The sequence below is a fragment of the Aythya ferina genome, assembly GCF_964211825.1.
Source record: "Aythya ferina genome assembly, chromosome: 5".
Taxonomy (NCBI): Eukaryota; Metazoa; Chordata; class Aves; order Anseriformes; family Anatidae; genus Aythya; species Aythya ferina.
The window spans coordinates 38475095-38492060 of NC_140301.1; the positions used below are offsets into that span (position 1 = coordinate 38475095).

The following is a 16966-nucleotide window of genomic DNA, read 5'->3' on the forward strand; positions in this document are numbered from 1 at the left end:
AGAGAATTGCAGATGGCTCAAGGTGGAAGCGAGTGGGACAGGGGAGATCCTTTGGTTGGCATTGTTCCCGAGGAAGGCATATTATGAAGCTGTGGCCTTGATTAAACACCTTTAAGCTGCCTTCGTCTTAGCTGACATGTGGTAAGCCTGGTGGTTCCCACACCTGTTTGAAAATTTTGAACTTCAGCCACCACTGTAGGCAGTATGGTTTTAAAGACACTTGAGGATTAAACCCTGCCTCAAAGCACTTCATTTATTTTTAGTTATTTAGTTATTTACATCTGGCACAAATGCTGCTGCTAAAAGATGCTCCTGTGGTGTCTGCTGTATTGTTTCCATGCATGCCCAATTCCAAAGCCTGCACAACCCCAGTGACTGAACTGGGAATGAAACTTGATGTTGCCCTGCTGCTATCTCGGTGTGTGCTGGCAAAGGGAAGAGGCAGAAGTGAGTTTTGGGGGAAAGGTGGTGTTCAAGTTCATTGCTCAATTCTTGACTGCATAGCTATAGCGTAATTGTATCTTACAAGAAGGCCCTTGCTTCTGGAAAACTATGCACCAGGCTTGAAATGCAGACTTGCTTCAGCATCTGGGATGAACAGATGATGGTTTTCAAATAATGCAGTGTCTGGTTAGGCTTTTATTTGTGTTCTTTCATTGATTCCTAGCTGTTACAGACTCTGTACAACCCTGGCTTCCTTTCCCATGTGGTAGGAGAATAGCTTACGTTGCCTGCTAGCCCCCACCCCCTCACTCTTTGCTGTTCTTTTCTCAATATATTTATCTTCTTCCTTAGGTGTTGATGTTTCTTTGACTATAATATTTAAAAAATATATTATTACATTTGGCTATGAACTGCAATTTGAGTACAGTCCAGAAAAATTCAAACGGCGTCCTAGGCAAATCCTTGTCCCAGCCCTCTTCCCAGCGTGCTGTTAATATAGGCATTTATTGAAGCTGATCTTGGCTTCCAGCTATTCCCATCCACATCTGGCAACACCCTTCATAATGTATTTGGACACCATAAAGTTACAAAATTATATGCCAATAAGTAGTCTTAATCTGCCTAGATTCCTAGGCTTAGGGAAACAGCTGTGACTTTTTGCCAGGTAGCACTGGCAAAAATAAATCAATGCGTTCTGCAAGGAGTAAGACTTCCCAGCTTTGCTGGAAGTAGGGGATTTATGTCTTGGACTGTGTTGTTTCACACACAGCTGTTCTATGATGGGATAGCTAGTCTATAACTTTGAAATACACACAGCAACATGCATCTAGGGCAAGGTTTCTTGGTTTTGATCCAGTAACTTTTTAGATCTGGATTTTTAACTTGTTTCTTGGAATGAGTAGTCTAGTTCACACTATGATATTTTTTCCCACCCCATTGTTATGTTGAGAGAGCCTTGTAGTTGCAAAGATTTTCTGTAATAGTCACAAATAAAGTTACAGCAATAATACTTGAGATGCCCATGTACATGTATTATACAACGGGTCAAGTTCTTAGTTTCAGGAGGTAGTATTGAAGTAACAAGATGACTTGTAGTCATACACACTTGTAGTGTGTACTTTGCACAGAAAGCCCTTCTTTGTTCTGGGTGCTGACATATATGCAATGTGGAGCCTGTACACAATGACATTTTGTCTGAGACATGTCCACCACATGGATAAGTGCAGCATTTACGTCAGCATCTTTAGGCTAAGGCTATGGAGACACAGTTGATACTTGTTTTCTTGCAGCAATTCAGGGTTCTAAAGTTGAGTCTCCTTTGATATTGTCCAGTTAGTTTTTCAGTTTTCATAGCCCCGAGAATATAGTGTTTAGCTTAATAAAACTATTCATTACTATTTCTGTTTTTGTTTGTTTGTTTTGTTTTGTTTTGTTTTTGTTAGTATTTTCTCTGCAGTAGGTCTGGGAAGCCTCACTGCTCTGTGACTTCAGTTATATCAAAACTTGGTGGATGAGGAGGCTGTGTCACAGCAACCTTGTGTACGGGGGCTGATAGTGTTTGTTAATAACAACTGGACCTAGCAAGAAGAGCTTTGAGACGGGCAGGGGGAATGCACAACTTGGAAGCGATCAGTGACTGCTCAGAAATGCCCCTCTGATGTGTCGTTAATGAGTATCTCACAGGTACCTCTCTTTACATTTTCACTTCAGATAAATCATGTTGTGCACAACGGAGGATTATACAAACGGCCTTTCAATGAAGCTTTTGAAGAAACACCGATGTTGGTTGCTGTGCTGACCTACGTAGGCTATGGTGTTCTCACTCTCTTTGGATATCTGCGAGACTTCATGCGGCAATGGAAGATCGAGAAGTGTCAGAACGCGATAGAAAGAGAAGAACAAAAGGTAACCACCGGGAGACACCAATGTTTAGTGGGAAATTGTGTGGCTGAGGCTATAGTTTGAGAATTTCTTTGTAGAGCAGTATTGCTCGGTTTTCTGCTGTTTTCCTTGTCTTCTAAATACCCCATATGTTATGCTACTACCGGTGTGTGATTATACAAAACAATTTTTCTTTTAGCTGGGTTATTTTTTGGTGGACCAGTTACGTTGTCTGCTTCACTGCAAAGCTGTATCAACAGTTATATCAACAAACTGAGAGCAGCATAAACAAGGGTTTGAGGGAGAGAGAGACCTGATCTGCCAGCACCAGCAGCTACAGAAGTGCTACTGGAAGGATCTGGCTTGAGCTTCACAGCAGTGGGAGGCTTTCTAATGCTGCTCTGGTGGCCGTCTGTTTTGATTTGGAAGCATGCTATTAATTCTCTTTAGCTTGAGTAGTTGCAAAGAAAATCTTGTGTGTAAGAACCTGAGCACAAGCTGGATGCTTTTAAATTCACATGAGGTCCAAGACACTGCAAGCAGGTTAGCTAATAAGTAATTAGAGGTACTGACTCCTGGTTCTATGATAGCATTAAAAAAAAAAAAGCTATTAATGGGAGCTTCTGTTACCAGGTAAAAAGTCTTGCCAGCTCCAGCAGTTAGTCTGAGATACATAATTTTATGTTGTCTAAAATCATTTTTAGAGGCCTCTAGTCCCCACTGAGGTTGCAGTCTAAAAGCTGCCATTTAAACTTGCATTTCACAAGGCAATTCCTGCTAATGCTGTGTGAGCCCTCTTAGCATAGTGTGAATACCAGTGAGCTTTGCTCCTGAAGTGGAGTGGATAGGCTTACTCTTGCTCATTGTGGTTCTGGTTTTCTCAGCCACTTTGGGGAACTGATCTGGCTTACAAACTTTAAGGCAGTCTGACTTTCGCTTGCTGGTTTCTGGTTCTCTGGGTGGCCACATGAGCAGTTGGCTGTCAGAAAATAAGTGTGGGGGGAGAGAGGTCAGGAATGCAAACAGATAACTATGGATAGGAGGGTGGAGGAGAAAAGACAAGCCTCCTTTTGGAGGCAGCACAGGGGTCAAGTTGACATTATATTATGGTAGATCAGCTAAGATACAGTGAAGCAACCGATGCCTAAAATTGTTCCACAGCAGCTTCTTTGTGTAACTACCATGAGGTGGAATTCAGCTGACTCATAGCAAGGCTCTTAATTCCAAAACAGAAACATCCTTATAGGAATGTAATGAAGAATAGATACTACATACTCATTAAAAGTACAGGAAGTTAAACTTACACTATTTCCAAAATTAACTTATGGAATCAGGAAGTAAAATCTTGATCTGTTATAGCAGTTACAGTATCTGAGTAAGGATTGCTAGCTAAAGCTCTGTAACTTGATGTGTTCTTTAAATTTGTTTCAGCTACTTTGTTTTATATCAGCTGAGACACTGTGTTTTTCTGTGTGTAAACTAGAAATAGAAACAGAAAGGAGTAAACAGCTGCAGAAATATACCAAGGCTGGATATCAGAATAAAAGTTGAAATGTTGGCTCATACTCATGGTACCTGAGGGCTTGAAAGGGGCAGCTGGGAGTGTTGGTGTAAATTAGATCAGTTAGTCTATATGATAGTTATTGTATTTTGGTTAAATGCTTGTTGTCTTACAAATGTGTAAGGTGCAAGACTGCTTACAGTAACCCTTTTCTGTGGGAGCAGTCATGAGGAGGAGATCTTGGGCAGCAGTTGCAATTTGGGGATATATTACTGATGTGAGGCTCTCCATAAAGACTGTCACAGGTGATAAAGGCACAGTTTGTTAGCAACTGATTATCCTAGTTCTAAAAAAAAAAAATAAAAAGTCTATTTTCCTTTATAAAGAAATTTTAGTATTGCGTCCTCTCCTGAAAGGCTTTTGTTTAACAAGCGTACCTCCTGGACAGATGAATTGAAACCCTTTGTCTGTGGATCATGGCTTGCAGGAACGAGTTGCGTGTGTCTGTTTTTGTTTTGTCTGTAGGATCTCCATGGATGGATCTAGTGAGAGGCGCTTTTTATCTGAAGGATCTCTTTGCTGTGTGGCGTGTCATGAGTAGCACAGTGAATACTGCAGCAGAGTGAAAAATAGGAAATGCTGCATAGAAGAGTTTAGGTGTGGAAGAAATCCCATGTAGTGTACTTCCCTAACTCATGCTTCTAGTGCTTAGGTAGGAACAGCTGTTTCCAATATTGGACAAACAGCAAATTGATCATGTGAGATCCAGAACCTGCAGCACTTAACCTCAGGCTTTGGTGCTTTGAGCTTTGTTTGCCTGCAAACAAGTTGTTGCAGTGTATCTAGTGTGGGAGCCAAGTTTTATTTTGGTATAGGAGGGTGCTCAATGACTTGTTTTGAAACAGTTTCTTGTGATTTTCAAATATTTGAATCTCTCAAGCTGCTGGCTTGCCAGCCCAATTATCTTTTAGTAAGGAAATAGATACTAATATGCATAAAATGATTAAAAAACCCACTTTTTTTTAAATACATGTAATTTAAAGGAGCCCTGCAGTTGCTCTGAAGTACTCTTGGGAAGATTTGTAACCTCTGTGTGAAAAGCAACATTTTTTGTACATAAATTTTAAAGAGCTAGCTAATTGTTTTTCTGAAGTATCAGGCAAAAGAGTTAGCTCTAGCTTTCTGAAATAATTCTTAAATTACTTTGCAGGTGAAGAATTCAAAGCAAAGCCATTGAGAGTAACTGTGAATGAACAGTGTGTGAAGATGTTTTGTGTGAGTAGAACTAAATTACGTAGTGTGAGGGTGGATTTCATACAGGGCTGAAAGAACTGGTCCCGAAAGTCATGGAATTGAAGCTTGTCAGCCTTCTGTGGTGTATTGCTGGAAGTGATTGCAGTTGACAGCATAGAGTAAGCCTAGGTGAAAAATGTGGTATTGAAAATAATATTTTTTAAAAAGCCTTCAGTTTTTATATATTTTGGAAGGTACTTTGTTTCAGTAGAGCAAATCCTTCCTTAAACGGTCACTTGACAGCATGTTTACCAGAACTGAAAAATGAAAGTGGATGGGACTAATTTTAAGAATAGGCTTTCTAACAGGTTTGTTTTGGGACTGTCTCTGACAGTGGGTAAATTCCTTGTTACTTATTAGAGAGCAGCGCATTGCAATGAGTGATTCTAGAAAAAATAATCTCTCACCAATGCTACACAAAAATGTAGAAAGGAACAGGCTTTGCTAGTACGGATTTCCAGGAATTAGTCTTTGATGGGTTTTGGCTTCATTTAAAACATACCCAGCTGGGCTTTTCCTGGAACCCCCTGTTACGTGGCACATCCTGTCAGAAACATTATCAGTCTCTTTTAGGCATGGGTGAGTGGAAAGATTAACAGTTCTCAATTACCCCGGAGTCTGTTTATGCATATCCAGTTTAACCTAATGCTTAGTCATAACCTTCTCACCTGCTGTGCTCGTAGTGTTTTACAGGTAGGATGAAAGCCACTTTTACATTTATCCCAGTCTGGTTTCCTTACCGATTACATTGTATATGTTGTATATGGGAGCAAATATCTAAATGAGGATGACTTAGGGGTCTTCAGTGGGATTCCTGTAAACAAGTATCTTAGGGGCAGTAAGCTGGAGTCCTTTGCTCGGTGGTGTCTTAGCACCTGTACAGCTCACTGTAGGCTCACTGAGGATACAAAGGCTACCCACAGTTGTTGCTCCACGTTTTCCTGACTCACGTAGCAGGAGATAGAACTAGTATTTCTGCTTCCTTTTAGAAGTCTGAAGTTTGTTGGAAGTGTCGACTTGACTTCCACTCAGAGCTCGTTTTGTATTATCAGGGAATGCATTATGTGAACTGCAGATAAGCCTCGCTGGTGCTCATAGCGCCATTTGTTAGCTTAGGTGCAATGCTGAGAGAACCTGGCTATAAAAGCAACATAATCACTGCATTTGCATGTTGCCATGCCCCAAGCTAATGGTACAAAGCCCTCGTTATGACCTTCATTTGTAGTATTAATTTACAATATGATGAAATCTTGGGTGTACAAATCACCTGTGCTAAGGTGCTGCATCCGCAAGAGAGAACTTTGTTCTTCCCTCGTTTCTCTCTTTTTTCTTTTTTTTTTTCTTGAAATTGCTGTATCTTTCAGGCTTCTGGGAGATCACTAGGACTTAGGTTTCTGCATCTGGCATTGCTTTAAGTGGCATGTGTTCTAGGCTTCAACTGACAGGAACAGAACTGTTGAGGATTTCTTAGCTCCACGTTCCTATCACTTCAGATGGAAGAAAATGTTCCTTTTGCTCCCTGATCTGGAAACAGTATATCCTTTGCAGTTGTTTGAGTGGATGGCTACTTGGAAGATTACTCAAAGAATCGGCTCACTCCTAGAATGTTTTTCCTCCAACTTAAGCAGTTCCACCTAAGGTTGATATCTTTTTTGGCTACAAAGACTGATGAATTGGAAGTAGGATGAGAACTCAATGGAACAAATAACAATAAGCTCCAAAGATCATGTAAATGGAGCAGTGATTGCTTCCAGCAGAGCAGCTAGGACACTGTTGCAATAAAGCACTGTAGTTACAAATGCCAAACATTTGAAACAGTATGGATTGATAGATCCCATAGAGCCTTCCCAAATTGTTTTTTTCTTAGTTGAAAAATTTGAAAATATTTGATTTCCATGCAGAACTCAGCTGGCCTTTGTGCTATTCTCCTTGCTGCTCTCTCTCTGGAATGCCCCACCAAAACAAACAGCAGGCAAACCGTCTGACCCTGTGTGCCAGCTCCGAAAGAGGATTCTCAGAGTCCAAACTTGTTTCTGAAAAGTAGCTGTAGAAGAAGCATACAGACAGTTCATTACTGTTTGTTAGCTGTAGTTGAAAGCCTACAGTGATTTGCAAAGATGCAGTGTCCCTGTTGCCTCCCTTTTTTGTGTTCTCAGCTGCGTGGGGCTAGGATTATTGAGGGAACAGGTAATTCAGTTTTGCTTTATGCCAAAATGGCACTTCCCGTTTATCCTATTCCAAGGAACCCTCTTAAAAGAGCTAACTGGGAGTGGTTTATTGCTGGGGGTGAAGGGGAGGATATACAAAGGGGCAGACATTAAGCTGATGCCTCAAGTAAAGCACATTGCTATAATTAGTGCTTCCCTGGTACCCCCAAAAAGTAAGGCTAGTATCCTGTATTAGACATGAGTTCCCTTACCCATAACTTACTCCTCAAATTTCTGTTGAGTTTTAAGAGACTTTTTTCCGTAGGATAATCTGGGATTTAGCAAACTCTTACTTCACAGTTAAATCAATTTCAAGTTACGCTGTTGGCTTGTAAGATCCTACTTGCATTATATCTCTTTCAGTGGTGTCAACCTGTTGTGGGTGATCATCTTTATCTCACCAGCTGAGCTTGTTACTCTTCCTGCTTTGTCAGCCTGGCTTTCAAAATAAAGCACACTTTATCTGATCAGAAATCTGAGGTGAGATTGGACTGTATCAGCCCAGGCATACCTGCTGCAGTTAGTACAGTGACTCACCTCCAGCCTCCACTCCTAGCCAGGAACCTGGGCTGAAGTTTCAGTTGATTTCCTGGGTCACACAGTTAGTGTGCTTGAATAACTACTGCAAAGCCGAATTGTCAAGCAAGGGTGGTCTCTGAGAAAAGCTGAAAATGGTTAAAGTGGATTATAAGTAGATGTAATAAGTTGAAATCCCTCAAGTATAGATCAGTTTATGTGCCAGTTTCTTTTTGAGCTCCTTGCTTCCCCCACCCCTATAAAATGCTGTAACAGAGCTTGACGCTTGTGGGTAACTATTTGGATTCTGTGTCATGAGTCAGGATCTCACTCTACTGCCTCAAATACTGTCATGCACAGCAGTACTCTGTAGTAGAGTACAGTAGCTATGTCGCTTCTCGTATATGTGTTTGTCAATACCAAGGTGTTTTTCTCCATTGTAAATGTGGCCAAGTTTTTTTAGTGGTTCAGGCTTGAAACTAACCTTCTGCCTGGGCCAGTGAGATGCTGCAGGTGAGGAAGGATAGAGCTGTGTAGCTACTTCAGAAAATGAATGACTTTCTGTAGGATTACAACTCCTTCAGCTAACTAGCTATCCCTGTGAAAAACATCTCAAATAATTTTCTTCAGACAGGATCTTCTGTGAAGCTATTTTATTTGCAATTGCAATGGCGGGCGTCCTGTCAATCAGCAGTGCATTTTAGGAAACAAATCATAACCTTTATTCCCTATTACCCGATGCCTGATCACCTCCCCTGTTTCCTCATTGGCTGAGTACTACAGGTTCACAAGCTACTCGATGCTTCTCTATACCATAGATGTACAATTACTTTTTTTTTTCTACCCTTTAATTTCTCCTTTCTTACGTTTTGAGAACTTGTGATCTTTGTTTTACTGTTCTCACACTCACTGCTCATCCTGTTTTTCTTAAGCTTCTATCTTATTTTGGAACAGTGAGGCCTTCTCCTGTCCACTTATCTACTTAGCATTTCTCCTTATTATGACTACACAACTGCCTTGGAATACAGAAAATTAGTTCTCTACTGCGAAAACACAACTTTGTTTCTGTTAAGCTCATTTGACAGAGGATCTTCAGAGAAGATGTGGCGTGAAATAACGTCAAATTGTAAAGTAAAGGAACATGGAAGAAGTAATAGCCCTTTGGTGTATCTTAGCTCATAGAAATGACGCCTTCATTTGAGAAATGATATGCTTGTGATTCCCTGGAGGAGAGACCACTGGCTAAATTTGGTTTGTTTTTCCATAATTGAAATGATGGAAATGAGCATCTTTGTGCCTTTTGGGCATGTCATTATGCACAGGCAAAGCAGAGGGGGAGTTGAGTGCAGCTGTGTCTACTTGGGAGTTAGTTCTTTGGGGCTCTCTCTGTCTTTCCTGTGCAGCTTCTGGTAGGAGGATGCTAAGAGGTGGACCTAGATGGTTCTTTTACTCTAAGCTGAAAGCTGTGAAATCATTAAATGTGGAAGGTAAAGGAAAGAAAGTCCTCTTCCTTCAGTTGAGCATTGCACATAAAAGCTTGTCAGTGCTCATTTGTTCGAGATATTATTTTAAAAAACTGGCATAAATACTCCCAGTTCTGCTTCAGTGGTATAAATGTCAGGCTAGTACTAGCATTTGGTCAGACAGATATTCTATCTTGCCTATCCTGTCACCTAAAATAAAATGCCTCTCTCCATGTTTTCATTTCTATTGTGAAAAACAGGAAGAAATGTGATGCTGGCTTTTACCCCTGTCATGAAATCTATTTTTTCCTTTTATAGATTTTTACAAAGGCATGTTTTTGTGACAGTAGGAAATTAATTATGCATTCTTACCACCACTGAATGTCAAACTTCCCTTTAATTGAAAAGTAATAATGGAATCTTAGGACTTTGGAGCGTTTTAAGTAGGCCAGAAAAACATGTTCTTGAATGCTCAGATGTCCTTGCACTTGTCACACATAGTTTGACGTTTCTGTGTGTTATCCATTCAAGACAGTCACTTAGTTTTCCTGAAAAATGTTGGAAGGGAAGCTAGAACTCAGGAAATGCTCATACAAAGAAATCCTGTTGGACTTGCTTGATGATAAGCTGTGATGAACAGAGGTGCCGTAAGGTAGCTTAAGAGTTTGGATTCTGTGTTAAAAAAATGTGGTAAGCTCTGCGAATGAACTCTAATAACAGTAATGCTGCTGTTTTAAATGCATTTCTTATGTATGAAATAAAATATAGCAGAGTACCTCAGTTTTAAGTCATCGTGTATTCAGGAATGCAATGCGTACTGTCTGGTGCAAAAAACACAATTGCATATTCCCTTGCTCTACTTAATTCTGAAGGCTGAATACAAGTCTCTTTTAAAGATTATACAGCTGTGCATCCCACAAAGTGGGTTTTTGCAGATTTCCAGGTAGATTCTCTCCTTGACTAGCCAACAAAGTTGGCCATCAGGTTGATAACAGCTGGAACGAGAGCCAAGGGATTTCAAGTCGCAGTCAAGTTCAGAGAACAAGACCTCGTTGCATCATTAGGACCTTCCAGCTCAGTTTCTGTATTGCTTTCAGCACTCTCTCACCAATACATCAGAATTTTTGAGGCTTTACACCTTGAGGCATGACCTATTGCTATGAAAGTTGTTTTGTTTTTTTTTTTTCCTAGTTGTGGTTGATGGCTTTTAGATGATATGAGCTGCTAAGGTTTGATGAAAAGTACTTAGGAAAAGCATGCCTGTTCTTCACTAAGTATTTTATTTGTTATATATAAATAAACACCTACTGTTGAAGAAACCTTGGGGGCAGAATCCTTGGGGAATCTTTGGGGATTTGCAGATTGAAAAAAATTGAAAATCGCATTTAGCAGATAGACTTTGCGCCACTACTTGAATCTCTTCAGTTGCTGTCTTTGTTTTGCTGCTGTATCACCTTCAAGTAATTTTGTGCTGGTATGTACTTGCAGAAGTCATAATACTGTATTTAAAATGCTTTGGGTGGAATTGGTTTCAGGAGCTCAGTGAAAAGCTCTTACCTTTCTCCTGTGTTTTCTTGACCTTTCATTTTACAAATTGCGCTTGTTGTTTCAGAAAATAATTTATTCCTCTTATTTCTGATTTGCTGTGATATATTCTTTCCTTTTACTTTGAGTGCTTTTGATGTGTTTCAGGACTTTGTCCCGTTGTACCAAGACTTTGAAAATTTCTACACCAGAAACCTCTACATGCGCATTCGAGACAGCTGGAACCGTCCAATCTGCAGTGTGCCGGGGGCCAAAGTGGACATGATGGAAAGAGTTTCTCATGACTATAACTGGACGTTCACGTGAGTTAAAATGGAAGAAAAGGCTTCCAACAGTTATTTTTAACTAGAGAGTCTATACAAGCATGTTAAAGGCTGTGAGGTTAAAGGAGCAGGGAATTATGTTTGAGTTATCCACTGGCTTGAATTAAATAATTTGGTTGTTTTGAACCACATCTGGCCACCAAGATTATTTTTATATAATCTTTTGATATTAACACCTATTGATAAAACTGACTGTGCTCAGATTTCATTGGCCTGCTCCTATAGTAAAATTAATGTCTTTGTGTGTGATGACCAGAACCTGGAGTGGATAGATACTTTGGATTGCATTACTACTTGTGATTTCTTGTGCTGGTTTAGAATCCATCCAGATACTTGATTTAAATGTTGCTGCTGAAACTGAATTTAGCATGATTGATTTGAGTCAGAACTGAAATAGACTGAGGAAACAAAACCAAAAGCTTAAGGACAGGGTGTTTTTTCTGTTTGTTTGTTTTGTTTTGTTTTTACGAATTGGAAGTGACATACAAGGTTTGTGTGAAGAGGTTTGCAGCATCGTATTCGGTGAAACTAGTTGTGTCTCTCCTTAGCTTTCAGGAGGAAAATAATTAAAACTCTTTTCCAGTAAACTTCTTCCTTAATCTCCTTGTCACGTAGCATTAGCACAGCAGTGCCAGATGTGTTTCCTTTCTGCAGTTAGAGGATATCCTGCTTGAGGGGCTGCCAAGTTAATTGATCTAGAGATCATGTTTTGTAATCGGGAAGAAAGTTGTATGTTTCTGGGACGATGAAGGGGACATGTCAGAGAAACAACAAGTTTGAGAAGCCTCAAGCAATGCTAGATACAATAGCATAAATGCCTCTTAATGTGTAAACTGTTGTGGGAACTTCCACTTTTAGTTTGAGACCACAAGAAAGGGAGAACATCTTTCTCACTGATAATTTCAGTTTCATAATGAGGGTCAACACTGGAAAAAAAAAAGCTGTTGGTTCTATTGACTTTTTATATGTTTAGTTCTAGGAAACAGGAATAAGAATCTTCTGGTGTAGTTAGTTTTACAATTGTGAATGTCCTAACTTGTGATGTTTTTAAAACACAGGTATACAGGGAAAGTGATAAAGGGCATTATTAATATGGGTTCCTACAACTACCTTGGATTTGCACAGAACAATGGGACTTGCCAACAAGCAGCAGCTAAAGTTCTGTCCCAGTATGGAGCTGGGGTGTGCAGCAGTAGGCAGGAGATGGGTAAGTTGGAGTAAGATAGGATGCTTCCTGAATGTATGTTTCTAAGTCTTTAAATTTGATCTCAAGTCTTTTAAGCCTTACTTGTTCCAGGTCTTGAACTTCAGACTAAGCAATAAAAAAGTCATAACTTCAATGGAGATGACTTGCTGGGTTTAGTTTATACAGGACTGCTGTTTATTTGCTTTTTTTTTTTTTTTTTTCTGATGTGTGTGCGCTTGTAGTTTTTTTAGTGTTCCTGTACAGTCTTTATTCAAAACCACATACTGGTTGATGAAAATACTTCTTGTAGAATACAGCAGTAGTGAAAGCTTCTCACTCTGAATTTGTTTTATGTGCAGGAAACTTGGACAAACATGAGGAGCTGGAAAAGCTAGTTGCCAGATTTCTAGGTGTGGAATCTGCAATGGCATACGGAATGGGGTTTGCAACCAACTCTATGAACATTCCTGCTTTAGTTGGCAAGGTATGGCTCAAGTTACTAGTAAAAGCATGGCTAATGAAGACCATAATGGTCCAGTTCTCTAAAAGCTATTTGTTTATTTTATTCTTCAGTGCAAGCCCTTGCAGAAATTTTCTGTGGAAACTATAGGTCACAGTACACGTCACTGACCTTTGCAAAAATCTTTTGGGCAACAGCATCCTAGGAAATGATAGCACTTTAGATCTCCTCTTTCTAGGAGAAAGCATAGCATGTTATGGCTTGGTTCCTCAGGCTACTCGTTAGTATATGAAATGGTGGCTGATTGACTGAAGGTATTTTGATGCTCTTCAGACACTTCAGAAGTGACTGTCTTGAGGCACACAGAAGAGCCAAACTGCATGTTGGTACATACAGGATTTATTGTTCAAGTGACATCTGAAAAATCCTTACGTTGAAGGAGCTAAATTCTCCTAGAAAAGCTATTCAAGAGAAATAATGCGAAATTGGAACACTGATTATATCTACTGTGTGCCCCATAAAACAGTACACAATACAGCCTGAGTGTCTTGCATCTCAAACTAGTTTTAAAGTTATTGGAAAATGAAATGGAACAGAGTTCTTTGTATCTTCTGGTGCAAAATATATGTTCTCTTAGCTGCTATATTGAGCAAAATAATGCAAGTACTGGAACTATATCTTTTTGAAGATGGTTTACTGCTAGCCTTGCATTACAAACCTATTTGTTCCTCTGTGGTGAATTACTTTTTCCTTTATTCCACTTATTCTTCTTTTCTGAAATCACTTTCTGGGATTATGAATTTGCTGCATTTGTTCTTCACAGCAGTGTTTCCTCCTGGTGATTCTCTTTTTGACTAGCTTTAGTGTCTTCCTACTTTTCATGTTATCTGTAACTGAAGCAGCAGTGTCTACTTAATGCCCTTTTTCTCTTGGTCTGTTATGTTTTAAATACCAGATTTCCACTGATTTTATAAAAATTATTTATTTTCAAAGTGATGCCTGAGAGTGTTTCAAATTTAGTCTTTTCTGGAGTGAAATGTCTCCCCAAGGCTGTTTTTTAATAATGTATCCTTATGTCTTTTACTTGGTTTTTGCTGCTTCTTGTCTTCCTACATCTCCCTGATTTCTCTTGGACAGAAAAATGATACATAATCTCTGTGAGAACTTTTGGATTTAGAAGTCTACATAAACATACCTCTGACTGCCTGTGTGTTGTGTTCTAAGTGAGAAATTGCCGATTATCACAGTTAGTCAACCCTTCTTTTTGCATATGTGGATCCCGCTACATCTTAAATAGTGTATCAGAATATCCTTGAGACACCTCGCTCAGCTCTTTAGCTGTCACATTTGAACTTTAACTGGTTTTTACAATCGCTAAAAGAATCTGCGCAGTAAATACCAAGGTATGTATTGTAGCTGTTTTCATGCACATAACTTGCATGTTTAATAATCCAGCTCTTTTCATACTCAGATGGTTACAACAATCTGCACTGTTAGTAATAAGCCTACTTAGTTTTTATGCACTTTATTTAAAGTAGTAGGTTTTTGCCTCATAACCTTAGAAATGCCCTTATACTCAAGTGAATACTCCAAACAGAAAATGTTCTCTTCTGAAGAAAAGAGTTCCCATCAAATGAACCATTTAATGGTTTAGAACATTCACTAAATGCTTTTTCATTTGGCTGCCCAACATTGCTCCTTGCTGCAATTTTGATTTCTTCATTGTCTGCAAATAAAAACTCACATAAATCAAATAATGAGTTCTGGCACCACCCAGCACATGATTGGCTGGGTGTGCATAGCCTGTTTTTTCAATGCTTTGTTAGTCAGCAAAACAAAGCTGAGGGACTCCTGTGCTTGATTAAACTCTTGGGCTGTCATCTCACGACTGTTTGTGTCTTTCTGTATGCCCTAGATAGATTTTTGAGGTACAAAATTACTTTGAACATGAATTCTTGGAGGTTTATTACATATTACTTATTACAAATATAATCAGTAATGACAACATCATTTAGCCAAGAGATGTTTCTTTGACAGTCACTAATACAACTTGAAACTAATTATTATTTGAATCCTATCTGGGCAATTATATTACAACTTACTAATTAGCGTAAAACACAAGCCATTGCAATAAAGTTATTTGTGTATGTGTTACTGGACCACGGGTTCTGTTTTTGCTCTTTAGAATCCTTATATATGTGGTTTATGTTGCTATGTAATCCACTCTTAATAGCAACAAATATGACTTGACAATTCTAGGATTCGACTCAACCCCCGTAATCTGGTCAACAAAAAGAACTCAAAAGTTTCATCAGCATCACCCAGGCTTTGTTCACTATGCCCTGTCAACAGTAGCTTCTACTAAGCAGATGTTGAAAAGAGGTATAATTGGTATACATTGGAAGTTGTATTTCAGCACTGGTAAAGCATCACTAAAACCAGGTCTTTCTGCACCTGGTGGTCTTCAGCAGGAGACCCACTCACTGTAAACAGCCAAGTTGTCAGCTGCCTCGTACAGTCACTGCCAAGTACACTGAGTGTAGACAACAGATAATGTGGGACTTAAGGATTATATAGTCAGAAGTCATTAAATTGTGAGGGAATGCTAGGCTACAAAACTTGCCTAATTTGAAGTAAATGTCATTAATCTTGTTAGAGTAACTAGCTAGTAATAGCATACTGTACTGCCTTTAGCACAGAGCTTTGCATCATAGCTTGGGACTGACAGAGGCTAGATAGCAGAGGTAAAGCAACGGTGCTTGAAGGATCTTGCTTTGGTTGTTAAGAAAGCAACCAAATTACCTTCCGTGTATAGTCAGTTTGAAATTAAGTCCTCAGGTCTGAATTCCACAATTCATTTTTATAGCACTTTGTGGTAACTGAAGCAAAAGCCACATTTTTTCATTTCTGCTTTGTAGAACACAAGTGATAGGATCTTCGCTAGCATATATTTGTCTTGATACCTGTAGTGTAATCCCCAATCAGTGTTAGTCATAGTCACCTAGCTACTCTCTCAAACATAAGTTGGCTGATAAATGCAGCCAAAGCCTTATTGTGGTAGCATCACTCCTCTGTTTTAGGTATGATCATCAGCTATTGCTGTACGGAACCAGTGATTTCTTTGATACTTTGCCTTTTCTTGAGAAGCATGAACTATTAGATTCTTCACTTCTGCTTCAGTTTTATTTATTTTTGGTCTAATTGAATGTCCTTCTGCTATAGAGGGCCAAAAAAGGGCTACACAACAACTTGTATTTTCTTTCTCTATCAACCACTCATATCGGTACTTGTGGAGAAGCCTCTTCTAGAATATTAATCTCATCTCCTTTTCTTAATCTATCATTTTTTTCCTAATACTTACCATTTAAGAAGGATGCTAGTACTGTTTTATTCAGCTGTTATAGTTGTGTTTAACAGCAATACCCTGTGTTGTAGTATGCATACCATTGTCCTGTGCCAAAGAGCAAACAGTAGTTGGAGATTTCCACGCTGCATATGTTAAAGTCTCCAAAATATGCAGGGTGAACCTTTCTTGTAACAGCAATTGGAACACTTAAGATTTAATGCAATTCCTGGGAAAGACTTCTGTTGTCTGTGCTGCCACATTTTGTAATTCTAGGCATTGATCAGCTGTTTTGTAGGCATTGATCAGATGTAGCTGTAGGCATTTTATCAACTATTGGTTTGTAATTGTTGCTGCTCTGAAAACATATCCAATTAAGATATCCTTTCAAGAATATATATTCCCTTTTTTGGAAAAATAATAAATGTAATCTTTAAGGGCTTCAGAAAACTTTGGAATTTCTCTTTACTTTTGCTTTCCTGTTACTGTCTCTTGTACATTACCTCAGTCTACAAAGTACTTGATAATTCTGGGCATTAAAGAAAATTAGTGGGTTTTTTTGTAACCACTCTGAACACAGGTTTAGGCAGTGGTTACCTTTGAATGTAAGAAACAGTGCAACTTAGTGATAAAGTCATTAACCTAGGAACTCATTGCCCTGGATTTTGTTTCTTAGCACCGCTGTAGTCTTGCCAAGTGAACTGTGGCAAGCTGCTATGCTCCCTGTTTTACCTGGCTGTGTAGGAAGATGAGTACTAATAGTCATCATAAAGCATTCAGGAATGCTCAGCTGCAGGTTTTCTG

At 39.2% G+C, this 16966-nt stretch overlaps 1 protein-coding gene across 2 annotated transcripts in view; it reads left to right on the plus strand.

The window, feature by feature from the left end:
- Positions 1–16966, plus strand: part of SPTLC2 (serine palmitoyltransferase long chain base subunit 2) — a 73691-nt gene that overhangs the window by 7601 nt on the left and 49124 nt on the right. The window contains exons 2-5 of one of the 2 annotated variants that reach the window (XM_084519936.1): positions 2155–2349; positions 10998–11152; positions 12232–12380; positions 12719–12843. In XM_084519936.1, the coding sequence (XP_084376062.1) occupies positions 2155–2349; positions 10998–11152; positions 12232–12380; positions 12719–12843 (624 nt within the window). Of the gene's footprint in view, positions 1–2154; positions 2350–5041; positions 5102–10997; positions 11153–12231; positions 12381–12718; positions 12844–16966 lie in introns of those variants that run through there. The other variant, XM_084519937.1, reaches the window with a different exon arrangement.